The sequence below is a fragment of the Engystomops pustulosus genome, chromosome 4, assembly GCF_040894005.1.
Source record: "Engystomops pustulosus chromosome 4, aEngPut4.maternal, whole genome shotgun sequence".
Classification (NCBI taxonomy): domain Eukaryota; kingdom Metazoa; phylum Chordata; class Amphibia; order Anura; family Leptodactylidae; genus Engystomops; species Engystomops pustulosus.
The window spans coordinates 197580099-197594444 of record NC_092414.1 but is presented as its reverse complement, the minus strand read 5'-3'; the positions used below and the strand labels follow the sequence as shown (position 1 = coordinate 197594444).

General features: G+C 45.3%; 1 protein-coding gene and 3 non-coding genes across 4 annotated transcripts; 1 reads left to right on the top strand and 3 right to left on the bottom strand.

The window, feature by feature from the left end:
- Positions 1-2951: 2951 nt before the first annotated feature.
- Positions 2952-3047, bottom strand: LOC140129342 (small nucleolar RNA U13). The gene has a single exon (XR_011855535.1). It is a non-coding gene; the product is annotated as a small nucleolar RNA U13 (small nucleolar RNA).
- A 439-nt stretch (positions 3048-3486) lies between these two features.
- Positions 3487-3582, bottom strand: LOC140129344 (small nucleolar RNA U13). Its single transcript, XR_011855537.1, has one exon. It is a non-coding gene; the product is annotated as a small nucleolar RNA U13 (small nucleolar RNA).
- Positions 3583-5970: 2388 nt separating this feature from the next.
- On the bottom strand, positions 5971-6067 carry LOC140129340 (small nucleolar RNA U13). Its single transcript, XR_011855533.1, has one exon. It is a non-coding gene; the product is annotated as a small nucleolar RNA U13 (small nucleolar RNA).
- A 251-nt stretch (positions 6068-6318) lies between these two features.
- On the top strand, positions 6319-10966 carry MAK16 (MAK16 homolog). The gene is made up of 10 exons (XM_072149384.1): positions 6319-6474; positions 7803-7852; positions 7976-8085; positions 8165-8229; positions 8648-8799; positions 9178-9232; positions 9852-9926; positions 10015-10128; positions 10523-10582; positions 10668-10966. The coding sequence occupies exons 1-10, from the start codon at positions 6460-6462 to the stop codon at positions 10866-10868; spliced, it is 897 nt and encodes a 298-aa protein (XP_072005485.1). The 5' UTR covers positions 6319-6459; the 3' UTR covers positions 10869-10966.
- The last annotated feature ends 3380 nt before the right edge of the window (positions 10967-14346 follow it).

Genomic DNA, 14346 nt, shown 5'->3' with positions numbered 1-14346 from the left:
CGCCGGTCCGTCAAGAGGCCTGCTTTGCCGGAGCGACTTCACAACTTGAAGCCAGAGGAGTATATTGAATTCTCCCTACAGAAAGGACCCTGTGGACCCTGGGCGGCTGGTGTCGTCCGAATCCCGGATCCAGACGAGGACCGCTACCAGTCCTGTGAGGATCTCTTCAAGGATGATGAGTGGCCAGAGTCTCCGACTTCTTCCTCTTCACCTGTGGTGAGTCCCCAGGCTGTGACCCATGTTAATGCTCCGTCCAGGGTCATCGTGAGCATGGGTCCCATTGCCATCCACGGGCCCGGCATTGTCCAGGGGAACACCCCCACCGCCTCTACTGCAGGGAGCACTGCTGGATCCCGCGGGTCCTTCGTGGCAGAGGATGGCCTGGCTGATGAGCCTTATCCGGAGGCTCCAACAAGAGCATCACCTCAACCTGCCACCTACCAGTGGGGTGATGACCCGGCCCCAGAAGAGTTGGAGCTGGAGGGAGCTGCGGCGCTGCCGCAGGTTCCTATTTGTTTGTTCCTGGACCCTTTCATGGTCCCCGGCTCTGTTGAGCCACCGGCTGGAGCTGCCGACACTCCGGAGGACAGCGCCCCTCCCCCTGAATGTCAAGAGGACGCTGTGGAGCCTGCAGTTCCTGAAACTGCCACCGGGTGTCCCCAGCCGGCTTCTATTCTTGCTGACTCTGCACAGGATCCCATTCTGATCCCGGATCCTGTTCTTGCTGGAACCAGTGAAGATACAGAGTAATCCCTGATGGGCTGTAGCCCTTAACCGTTACTGTAAATTTACTGTAAATATGACATATTTCTGCTATTCCCAGTTGGGCTGAGCGCTCATATACCTTATAGAGCCAGAGACTTTCCTGAGACTCTTTTTTCCCTATTTATTATACAGTCAAGAGACTTTCCTTGAACTGCTCATCATTTTTATATTCCATGTTAGCACCAACCTCTGCTGACGCAGAGACATCCACAAAGGATTCTGTCCCTCCATGGAAGAGGAGACCCTTTGTTCATCTGCACTTTTCTCCACATCAAGGGCTGTGCCCAGAAGATGGACTTTTCTTCAAAAGCCTTCTGAGAGACTTTTAGCCATCCACTACAAGGAAAAGTTGCTAATGACTTAATCTTCATTCTGTTTGCCTTTACTATGCCTTTTTCTCTACAGGAAAAGAGACATTCTTGCTATGGCTACCCTGAGTAGCTATTTCATGTAACGTTTGTAACGTTAAAGGTTCAAGCCACTTACCCATCGAGATGCTAAAGCCAATGTGTGTTTGAAACATGTTTGCACAACTGTCAATGCCTTTATTGTCAGTGAGTTTGCACTTAACCATTTCATAGGCTTTTCAGGATTGTAGCGAGACTGTGTTGGACCGTCTTTGTATGTAAATCCTGACCGCTGGCTTACGCCTCAAACCGAAGCTTCGTAAGTTATGGTAGTCTGTAAACCGCGGGTCTTTAGGGGACCGGCTAGCTGCCATACATTAAGGGTATGACCGTCAGATGGCAGGTTAAAAAACACCAACACAGGTGCCTGTCTCCAGGACCATGGGCGGTTTGTCCCCTGCACTGCACATAGCCAGCACTTCTAAGCAAGCGCGACCTATACCATCTACAACCCTACCGGCTGTAACACACCTGGACCCTCCGGAGGCCATCTTCTGCTGGCCAGCGTTGGTTCTCTTTTTTCATATCTGGTCCAATAGTCGAGCCGTGGGGGGCTCTTTCAATTGCCCTGGGGGTATGCAACATCCCTGCCAATGCAAGGCAGAGGATTTGTTGCGAATAAGCCCCTAATATGTGTGTTCCCCTCATAGAGAGTCTGATCAGCTCCTCTGCAGGACACTACACATACACTTAGGTAATTGTGAAGCGGTAGATTCTGCCTGGATAGGCAAGGGTTAAATGTTATTTCATGTTATCCTCCAATAATATGCCTCAATGCACTTAATTGTGAACTGGAGTGTGATTGGAGGAGATCACCTGACCAGGGATTATCTAAACCCTTAGTCAGGGGAGGAGTGGCTCTCTTAGCATCTAGCTTCTGACTGAGAAGCCCCACCTCAGAGCTCGTGCTCTGACCACAGGCCTCCTAGGCCTCAGCAGCTCTATAGAGTGTCAGTCCACCCTCAGGGCTAACACTGAACCATTCCAGGATAAAGCTGAAGCTCCCTACATTGGACACAGCTCCATCCCAGCCTGCCCCTGCATCCAGGCTGGTGAACAGACTCCTGTGGTTGCCTCTCCAAGAGCACTCCTAGTATCCTACCTCTGTAAGGAATCGTATGGCGCGTTGCCTGCTGTTGGTTCGAATAAAGAACTGTAAGTTATTTTTGCACAACGTTGCCACCGGCTGGTCCCTGCTACAGCTGTATTACCATCAAGGGCACCCCATCTATCTACCAGGGACACACACTACAGACTCTAAGGGCTGCCCCAGGGAGAACCAGTACATCAGCCTCTCCCTCTATATCATTTCTTGCACACACCACCTGCTGGAGATCTGCCAGGCTGTGGGACAGCCCTCCGGTCCCCATACCAAGCACCGTGACACTAGCGTGCCTAGGCCGCAACCGCCAGCCACGCCAGTATTCTGGGCCCCGGCTGCCTCCAGGCCCCAGTGGGGGATGTTGCATATGTATCACTAGACAGCCATATACATCAGCTATGCACACTACTTAGAAGAAGCGTGTTTTGGGGCTGCATACAGTAAAGGTGGAGGGGGCATAGAAGGTCTGTCAGAAGTTGCTTTTGTGAATAGGAGCTTAACATGAGACATTGACTGAAATCAAGACCAAACTTATCAATCATTGTAAGCATCTATTATCCAATTTAAAAGTATATCTAATTGGATCAACCTATTATTAGTGGTGCAATCCTTATTTGCAATTCATGACAGTTACAGTCTGATTCTACTATTAACAATTATAGGGGGATCCGGTGCAGAATCAGAAGGGTAATGTGCAGCATCGTAACAATGGGTGCACAAGTCACACAGCCACGTGACAACCCAATCATCACTTCTTCTGAACACAGAAGGATCAGCATGGGCGTGGTGTCACCCAGGGGGCAGACGACCCTTATCTATATCAGGGCGACCTCCGATCAGGAGCATCACGTGATACACCGCTATCAAATGACCCGCCCTCCGGTAATAATAACACACCATATACACATCACATATATACACACATGCAGCACATGTACACATCGAAGATACACCACATATATGTATATAATGGTGCCCATCCTCCATTCTTTAGTGTTTCAGGTTGCATGGCCGGGCCCCCTGCTACCACTGTAGTCACAGCCCTGCACAGCGCTACACATTAAATTATTTTAAAAGTTTCACATATTTGAAGGTGGAGAGTGAAATATGGAAACACAAAAGCACCAGGTTAAGAACTTAATATAACAAGATTAGTTCTTGATGACAAAATCATGACCTAAAAAGTAATATTTATTACATATAACAGTTCAGCATCAGAAGGAGAATGTGCCGCGTCGTAACATGAAGGCCGCACATGTCACACAGCCGTGTGCTCTCCCATTCATCATGTGTCTGAACCAGAAGGATCACAGTACAAGGGGCTCAGTATAACCCAGGTGTAAGATAACCCCATCTCACATTAGGGGGACCACAAGTCAGGAGCATGGCTTACTGTAATTTTACTTTGCGTTAAAGTAACCTCTCAGATGTCATGGACTCGCCTGCCTATGGCATCTGTGGGGTGTAAGTGTCTGATTTGAGATATAAATGACAAAGTTAGTGACTTCGCTGCCAAAAGTTGAAATAAACAACCTGTAATAAGGTGCACGCCAAAGCTAGGGCGCAAGTTTTGAGGCTTCTACGCCAGAAAACTGGCATACAAGCTGAGAGTGGGATCTAATAAGTTGGCTCTGTGTGACCCCATTGAACAAGCCTCTGCTGTAATAACCCCGGGTAATGCGCGCGTTGTACACACACAGCGAATGCATAGAGAATACAATGACACTGCCCCCTAGTGCTCCTGCCTGATAACACAGCTTGCTAAGCGAGACTGTGCTATCCTAAAACATCAGTTGCCATCTAGTGGCCACAAGGGTCATGACACAATTATTAGACGTTTTTAAAGTATTTTTCTACATATATTATTCTGTTCTGACAGTGAAAATGTATTAGTAACATAGTAAGTATATTTTTTGTCCTCGTGGCTGCCCCTGTTTTACTGAATTCCTCAAAAAAACCCTTAAGGGCCTATGGGGGACACACGACCGTATGGGGGACGTATATGTCCACAATAGTTGTCTTTGGCGCCCCCGAGCTCTGTACAGTGAGCTCACCATGCCCTGCCCGCAAAAATAAATAGAGCATGCTCTATCTTTAGCCGTAAGATCGGCGTGTGGCTCTATTCTCTTGGGAGAGGCGGAGGGCGCGCCCAACGTGTGCCCGTACGCAGTGGTGTAACTTGAAGCTGATGGGCCCCAGTGCAAAGTCTGTGCCAGGCCCCCGAATATAATGTATGGTTTATAGTAATAGTCTTCTCATATGGGAAAGTGACAAATGATGGGCCCCCTAAACCTCTTGGGCTCAGGTGTGACCGCACCCTCTGCACCCCCTCTAGTTACGCCTCTGTCCTTACGGCTATAGCCAGGCGGGCACATGTTAGTGTGCATGGACCCTATGGTAGTGTTTACATCTGACCATGGCCCCTCACTCCATCATTATCCGCTCTATCGACATCTTGGGGAGTTGCATCGATCATGGACTCAGCCCCTGAGCAATGTTTACAGCGGATTCACCGATCAAATGTATGTAATGAATGTTACTTATATGGTTTTACCACTGTACCTCATGATTTTCGTAATGTTTGTGTAAGTGTGGGGGCTGGATCTGAGGTAATTTACCAAAATACATCTATTATTAGTTCTGCTCTGCTTCCTGATATGTAAAGTGAAGCCTCATGCCTTTTACCTCCTGTCTTTTACCTCATGTCTTTTACCTCATCATTTTACCTCATCATTTTACCTCATGTCTTTTACCCCATCATTTTACCTCCTGTCTTTTACCTCATCATTTTACCTCATGTCTTTTACCTCATCATTTTACCTCATGTCTTTTACCTCATCATTTTACCTCATGAGCCGGACATTCCTGACCATAAAATAGCGGCAGATGGAGGGTGATGTGATCTGTTTGACTGCCCTCAGTGGTGAAGCCTGTATCATCCGTGTATAGTACGTTTTTGCGGTCTGTTGCTAGGAAATATCATGTGACCTGAGGATTATATTTTATCCAATGACATCATTGACCAGATTTCTTTGATTTTTGAAGATCGGTAAAAAACGGATGACACACGGATAAGATACTGATTTTATACTGAACAAATATTGGACACAAATACCGACACTTTACATCTCGTATATAAGAAAATATGTCTCCGAGTTCACACGTGTATAAACTCTGCTATACGTGGCGCTCCCATAGACCTGGAGGGAAAGCGGCTGCGCTGCAAATGATCCATTCCACTTGGTCGGGGAAGGGTCACTTACCTTTTATCAGAGGTATGTATATGTTTCACTAGACGGCCATATACATCAGCTATGCACACTACTTAGAAGAAGTGTGTTTTGGGGGCTGTATACAGTAAAGGTGGAGTAATGGGACTTCACACCCACCAGAGGGGGCATTGAAGGTCCGTCTTAAGATGCTAGTGTGAATATGAGCATAACGTGAAACATGTATATTGTGAAAGTCACCTACAATTCAAGAAGAGCATCAAAAAATAAGCTCAAAATAACCAACACAAGCTTCTTTATTTGACTGTATTCAAAGCCATTATTAATCAAAACATAAAAGCTAACATTAATCAATTTAATGAACACCTGATTGGAACCTCCACTTTAAATGGTATGGCCCTTGTTCCCAATTCATGAAGTTGCAGTATGAATCTTCTATTAACAAATATAGGGGGATCCAGTGCAGAATCAGAAGGGTAATGTGCAGTGTCGTAACAAGTGGGTGCACATGTCACACAGCCGCATGACAACCCGATCATCACATCTTCTGAACACAGAAGGATCAACGAAGTAGCGGGCGCGGTGTCACCCAGGGGGCAGACGACCCTTGTCTATATCAGGGCGACCTCCGGTCAGTAGCATCACGTGATACACCGCTATCACATGACCCGCCCTCCGTTAATAACAGACTGTAATTGGCGATACGCCGCGAAAAATAAAGATTTTAAAAGTGAAAAATCACATATGCAAATTTATGCACAAGGAGTGGCCAATCACAGGCTGGCGTCCGCCATGTTGGTTGGGGCAGGTGCCGGTCGGAGGGGGATGACGCGCCTGCGAAAGTCACGTGAGGGGGGAGAGGGAGGAAGGTCTCGCGAGATCCGGTCCTTTGCAGATGGCGGCGCTGTGAGAACTACACGCGTGTACAGAGAGGAGTCCGCGAGAAGCCGCCGGGATGCAGCACGACGATGTAAGCAGGGAGGGAAAAAGAGAGAGAGGATGCTGCACACATGGTGTGACCCTCAACATGGGGGGGGGGGGCGGTTCTCGTCAAAATATTGATAGTCATTCGCTATGGCAGCGTGTAATATAATGTGTTACCACCCAATCTATTGATTTGGGGATAGAGGAGCCCCTGATCTAATGATGCCCTCAGATCAGCAGGATGAGGCTGTGGGCAGGAGGTGATGTATTGTGAGGGGCACCTCTGTGCCGACATTCATCCACATGCTTCTTAGGGTCCAGTGATCAGACACTTGTCCCCCCTCCTCAGTGTAGTGTATGTCATATGTATATGACTGAGGAATCCACTGCTCCCCCTGTCTCATAGAAGCCAGGCCGTGCAGTCACCAAGCCAAACTACTCACTCCAGCTCCACCGAAATGATCACCAACCCACAGCGCTGAGATAAATGTGAGAAACCTTCCTTAGAGCCTTATTCCTCTGATCTGTTAGGGGAGGAGTCTCAGTACTGAGCATGTACATAAAGTGCAGCTGCGTTCATCTCAATCAGCGCTTCCATAACTTATGTAACATGACCATCCGAAGCAGATCATTGGTGCTGGGTAGCCGTGAGTGTAGCTGAGAAGATCTCACTGCTATCTGGTCCTCTCCTGCCACTTGTTCTGTGTCCTGACACTGGTTGCATGCATCAGGACCCAGGAGTAATAATTACAAATCCGCTGTATTGTACTCTACTTATCCTGGCACCGCTTTACTCTGGGTCTTGATACCAGCCCATACAGCCAGAGTGGCACGCGGAGGAGAGATGAAGCTGCAGGGAGGAGTAGAAGAGCACGAAGCAGAGGATTTATTTATTTTTATCTACTCTGGGGTCTCCATTTTTAATTTTCTGCTTTGGGAGGGGAGGGAGGGTCTCCAGTATTATTATAGTCATATTCTCTGGGGTTTCCAGTACTATTAGTACTGGAGACCTCAGAGCAGATAATAATAGTAGTGGAGACCCCAGAGTAAATAATATTATTTGCTCTGGGGTCTCCAGTACTATTATTATCTGCTCTGGGGTCACCAGCACTTTTATTATCTGCTCTGAATGTGGTAATTTTTATAATTTTGTGGAGATCGGTCCATTTTATCACTCCACAGCCCTGCATAGAAGTAAATGGTCACTGCTCCTCAGAGGAGTCGGCGATTGCCCACAAACCTCAATGATCCCCTCTCTCAGTGCAAAGTGACAACCAGTTTGGGTGTCATATTGGAATGAATGATACATTAGGCCGCACAGAATGTGTGATCATTCATTTGTATCCTCTCTTATGGTTGTCTGTTCCCCTACAGGTTATCTGGGATGTCGTGGGAAACCGACAGTTTTGTTCCTTCAAGATAAAGTGAGTATGACTTCCGATGTGCGGTCAGGGGCACTAAGGCACACGCTTTATGTAGTGGTGGCCCCATGATAACTCTTCTGGTTCTCCTTCTGTATAACTGATGCTGACGCTTTATTTTTCCAGGACGAAGACAAAGAATTTCTGTCGCAATGAGTACAACATAACAGGCGAGTGTAACCGCTCATCCTGTCCCCTCGCTAACAGCCAGTATGCCACCATCAAAGAAGAGAAGGGTAAGTGCGACACGCGTTGACATCACACCCGGACTGTAGACGGAGGAGAGGAGTGACATCATCTGTCTGTTACCCACAGGGATCTGCTACTTGTACATGAAGACTATAGAGAGGGCAGCGTTTCCAGCACGATTGTGGGAGCGGGTAAGTGCACACAGGTTATGGAAGTGCCGGAGATACCTGGGCGCTGTGCTCAGAGATTCTTGACACTCCCATACTATTGATTGGAGCAGTAGGACACATGCTCGACCTACTGCTCCACCCATTAGTGACAGGGTGGCCCTCAGTCTCTGGCTTGCTGGGGGTCCCTTTCTCATGTGTGGTTGGTGGGGGTCCTAGCAGTCGGGCCCTCAATGATCAGCTTGTTATCCCCCTTTGAATTCCACTGAGTTTCTCCTTTAAGTTGCTATCTGCCCCGGTGTTGCCTATAATTTATTGACAACCTGGCAGATATTCAGATTTCATTGCCCCCTCATACAGGAAACCCTCCTGCACTTCTGTATCATCCCCAAGTATACGGCACATAAGAGATTAATACAGAAGTCTGAATTTGTTTTGTTAGGTGCGTCTGAGCAAGAACTACGAGCAGGCCCTGGAGCAGATAGACGAAAACCTCATCTACTGGCCCCGATTCATCAGACACAAGTGCAAGCAGAGGTTCACCAAGATCACACAGTACCTCATCCGAATCCGCAAACTCACTCTGAAGAGGCGGTAAGTACTGTGGGTAACCAAGGTGACTGCTAATACCCACCCATCATTCTGTATTTTGGGTTTTTATATGTTAATTATATATATATATATTAGTGTATGGATGGGATGTGTGTGTGTGTATATGTAGGTTGTGTGTATTTTCAGGCTTCATACATTAGGAGGGGGTTCGGGTCGGTTTTACTTGTGCACCCCGTCTTGTATGGACTATAAGGTTTAGGAAGAGGCAGCACTCCAAAAGGTAATTTCAAAAAAGTGGGGTGTCTTTATTCCATAAGCGACGTTTCAGCTCCTTAAGAGCCTTTTTCAAGCATTGTATGGACTATAGTGATGCCTAAGACACTTATCCATGGGTATAACACATTTTGTCTTCCCATTCAGGCGAAAACTGGTCCCCCTGAGCAGGAAGGTGGAAAGAAGAGAGAAGAGGAGAGAGGTCAGTGATGTCTTCATGTAAAACACCGTCATAAGACAGAGATTTTCTTTTGGGGGGGGGGGATGGGTTATAGCTGCAACTGCCCCATAAATCACAAGTTACTTACTCTTTGGCTTGTGATGGCTAAGCCCTGATACACGGCTCTATCTATCATTCCCCTAGCGGTTAGTGGAGGGATAGCATGCATATGTGAGCCATTGTTACATTCAGACCCTGCTCTCATGGGATACACTCTTCTCGTTTCCTTGGGGTGCAATCCCTTAAAGGGGTTCCTGTTATTATGGTGCCATCTGGAGTTCACGTGCTCAGTGACTCCACCCACAGATAGGGCTCTGCATAGTGAAGGCTGATCAGGGCAGGACAGCCAATAAGAATAGCTTCTTGTCCTGCTTGTCAGGGAAGTAGCAGAGCCTCTGCAGTACATGACACTATAGCCAAGGAGACCCTTACTGCGATGAGGTAAGAAGGGTCTATATCATCAGCTGCCAGAGGTGGAAGGAGACCGATTCTGTCCTGAGCAGCACATGGAATGACTATAATGATATTTTTATATTAGAAAACATCTAAATGAAGACTTCTCCAATGAAATGTCTGATGGGACTTCCCTTTTTATTCACAGGAGAAAGCCCTGATTGCAGCGCAGCTGGACAACGCCATAGAGAAAGAGCTGCTGGAGCGTCTGAAGCAGGGAGCGGTAAGATGGGTGACGGGGGGAGGCCTAGGGGGGGGATGTATTATTGGTGGTGACTAGGGAGCTCACCATTCTGTATGTCTCCTCACAGTATGGAGATATCTACAACTTCCCTATTCATGCTTTTGACAAAGCCATGGAGCAGCAAGATGAAGACGAGTCTGAAGAAGAAGAAGAGGAGGAAGACGAAGAAGAAGATGATGAAGTATGTTTGAGCTGAGTTTTCTGTGCATAAACAGACTTATTGTCTCCACTTGGGAAAATGTTTGGAAAATCCAAATTCGTGTTACTTTCTTGTGGATTTTTGCGTGCATCTTTCTTTTGACATTGAAGTCTATGGGAGAGTGAAAATCATGGAGCAGATGTGATAAGAGATTTTTGCTTGAAATGTCAGATCAGGTGAAACAAAACACTAGTGGAAAATCCGCATTAAAAACACGGAAAACGTAACACTAAACAGACAAATCTGCATGAAAACACACAAACAAATAACATGCGTTGTTTGCGGATTTTCCACATGACAATCCGCAATGTGTGCAGATAGGGTGCTGGAGCTGAGGGGGATCATGGATTAGTAACCTTACCTTTTTTGTTTTCAGGAGAGCGGCAAGAGAGAGTTTGTGGAAGACGTTGATGAAAGTGACCTGAGTGATTTTGAGGTAAATAATTTGAGTCCTAGTCAGAGCGCGATGTGCTGTGGAGACGTGGACAATGTTGTGTAACCTTTCTGTTCGTACATTGCAGGATATGGATAAACTGGGCAGCGATGAGGAGAAAGAATCCAGCGAAGAAGAGTCATCCGAGGAGGAGGTAGAAGCCGCGACCGCCAAAGGAAAGTCCAAGGGCAAGACACCCGTGAAAGGACCGGCCCTGAGGAAGAGGGCGTACGTGGAGATAGAGTACGAGCAAGAGACTGAGCCACAAAACAAGAACAAGGCCACTTGATGGAGGACGGGGCCATTTCTGAACTGATTTTTCTAAATAAACCTATTTCCCCGGAGCTTTACCCCATCATCTACTGTAATATATAAGATCTAACTTTACACTTCTCGGCCTTTGTCACTGATGATTTTTGGAAAAATCGTTTACTAAACATCCTGAGGGGGGAAAGATGTGCATGTGTATATGGAGGACGTAGTGGGACCCCCTCATGAGCCTCAGCTCTATGACGCAATTATTTATCTTAACGGTTTTGTACAGAAAAAAAACAATTATATATATTGGGGGGGTGGGGGGTTGTTAGTAGAAAAAAAACTGCTCATACAGCCGGCCAGAGCAGGGCGCTATAAGTTGGCCCCTTCACCTCATATAATGTGTGTAAGAGGCAGGATTGGAGGTAATTTACCAATATACATCTAGTAATAGTTCTACTTCACTTTCTTGATATGTAAAGTGAAGTCTCCTGTCTTTTACCTCATGTCTTTTACCTCATGTCTTTTACCTCATGTCTTTTACCTCATGTCTTTTACCTCATGTCTTTTACCTCATGTCTTTTACCTCATGTCTTTTACCTCATGTCTTTTACCTCATGTACAGATTCCTGACCAGAAAATGGCCACAGAGGGTCATGTGATCACTATCTGTCTGAGTAATAACCCTGCCAGGACCTTAATCTTATATTGATGATTACACCCTCCACCTACAGCCATTTTATTGACAGGATTTTGTCTATGACGTAAGAGACAGGAGGCTTCACTTTACATATCAAGAAAGCGGAGCAGAACTAGTAATAGATGTATATTGGTAATATCCTGCCCCCACTTACACACAAAATGCAAGATACATGAGGTAAAGTGGCCAATCCCTTTACATTCTCATCTTGGCAGTTAGAGTGGATTTTGGTCACTAAAAGTTTTACCATGACTGGTTTAACCAGTTTACAGCGGGCCCCTGGGTCCCAGTGCATGGAGAGGGCTCACGGGCTGAGCCCTCTCCATAGCCGGTAAGTATTTTCTGCATATTGCTGCAAAGACTTACCGGTAACACCCGCGATCGGTGCGTCTAGGTGCCGCCATCTTGCCGAGGATCGCTGCTCTCTGTTGCCATGACAGCCTCGGGTCTTCCGAAGAACCGTGGCTGTCTCGTTTTAACTCTTTCATTACAATGAATGAGGAGGAAAATCCTCATATACTGTAGTATGGTAGTAGATGGTAGGATCGATAATACAACCTAGGGTTAAAGTACCTTAGGTAGTCTGAAAAATAAAAAAGTTTAAAAAAATAATAAAAAAACCTAAAAATTCAAATCACCCCCCCTTTTCCTAGAACTGATATAAATAGTAAAAATCATAAACACATTAGGTATCGCCGAGTCCGAAAATGCCTGATAAAACAGTTTTTCACTGCATTTAACCCCATAACAGAAAATAGCAAAGTTGAAAATGGCAAAAAAATTACATCACCCACCCAAGAAAAGTTATTAGCGACAGAAGATGGCAAAAATTTAAAAAAAAAACATTTTTGTACAGGTTTTAATTTTTGTAAATTTATGAAACATAAACCCTTTACAAATTTACCTGTGCTTGTACCGACCCAAAAAATAAAGGTGACGTGTCATTTGGGGCGCACAGTGAAAGCTGTAAAATCCAAGGTCACAAGAAAACGGCCCAAATGCGTTTTTTCACCATTTTTACAGCATTTGGAATTTTTTTCTCCGCTTCCTAGTACACGCCATGGAATAATAAACAACATCACTATAAAGTGCAATTTGTTACATCACACAGCTCATGCTACATCACATGGAAAAATAAAAACGTTTTTTTTAAAGGTGTGGTATTTAACCCCTTAACTCCACAGCCCTTTTTTCGTGTTTTCATTTTTCACTCCCCACCTTCAAAAAATCTATAACCTTTTTATTTTTCCATGTACAGAGCTGTGTGACGGCTTATTTTCTGCGTAACAAATTACACTTCAAAATGGTGGTATTTAATATTCCATGCCATGTACTGGGAAGCTGGAAAAAAAAATTCCAAATGCAGTGAAATTGGTAAAAAAAAACGCATTTGCTTGTTTTCTTGTGGATTTTACAGATTTCACTGTACGCCCCCCAAATGACATATTTACTTTATTCTTTGTCAGTCAGTACAATTACAGGGATAACAAATTTGTAAAGGTTTTATGTTTTCATACATTTACAAAAATTAAAACCTCCTGTACAAAAAAAACATTTGGGGGGGGATTTTGCCATCTTCTGGTGCTTATAACTTTTTTATACTTTGGTCTATACAGAGCTTTGAGAGGTGTCGTTTTCGACTTTTGATGAAGTTTGCAATGTTATCATTTTTAGGACTGTGCGACCTTTTGATCACTTTTTATAGAATTTTTTAGTTTTTTTAAATGGCAAAAAAGAGCCATTTTGACTTTGGCAATTTTCCATTACAGGGTTAAACGGCGTGAAAAAAAAACGTTATATTTTGTTAGATCGGGCATTTTCGGACTCGGCGATACCTAATGTGTTTATGATTTTTACTGTTTATATCAGTTGTTAGATTTTTTATCTAGGGCTTTACTGCCCTTACTTCAGTTGTACAGGTGACTTTCAAATTAACTCTTTCATGACTGCCCCGGGGGTGTATGTAAAGATCTTCTCCCCCGTTTATTTGTCTCGGCTGCATAATATCACAGACAGAAAATCATCAAAGAGGCGTGAATAGAATACTGCGATGCTATTGGCCATAATGAATTTACTAGCAAATTCTTTGAAAATGTTAATAGGCCTTGTTCACAGACATGTTTATACTAATTTCCCTGAGACTGGATTCTCATTAAATGTCAAAGGCAAGCAAACACGCTACATAAAATGAAGTTTGAATCATGACATTAGCTGGACAGTGCTTGTCCCCCGGCAAATACTTAAAATGACGGACAGTAGTCAAGATGGTGTCCGAAACCAGTGCGATCTCCTTAACAAGTTCTAGGGAAAGGGGGGTGATTTGAGTTTATTATACTTTATTTTTACTATTTTTCAGACTCCCTAGGGTACTATAACCCTAGGGTGTCTGATCGATCCTATCATATACTGCCATACTACAGTATGGCAGTATATGGGGATTTTACTCCTCATTCATTACAATGTGCTGATAGCACATTGTAATGAATGGGTTAATCCAAAGCAGCCTCGGGTCTTCGGAAGACCCGAGGATGCCATGTCGATGGATTGCCGCTGCCCGATGACGCATGGGCGCCGCCATCTTTTTGAAGCCGATCAGTGGGAAAACACAGGCTATGGAGAGGCCTCAGCCCATGAGCCCACTCCATGAACCCAGGATGTGACGTATTACGTCACATGTCGGTAAGGGGGTTAATATTCCATGCCATGTATTTGGAATACCAAATGCAGTGATATTGGTGAAAAACACATTTACGCCATTTTCTTGTGGGCTTGGATGTTACAGCATTTACTGTGCGCCCCAAATGAAATGTCT

Excerpts from the sequence above, each read along its gene's own strand:
- MAK16 (XM_072149384.1), top strand. Across the intron at positions 7,853-7,975 it reads TTTTGTTCCTTCAAGATAAA|GACGAAGACAAAGAATTTCT; the intron begins GTGAGTATGACT and ends TTATTTTTCCAG. Across the intron at positions 8,800-9,177 it reads AAACTCACTCTGAAGAGGCG|GCGAAAACTGGTCCCCCTGA; the intron begins GTAAGTACTGTG and ends CTTCCCATTCAG.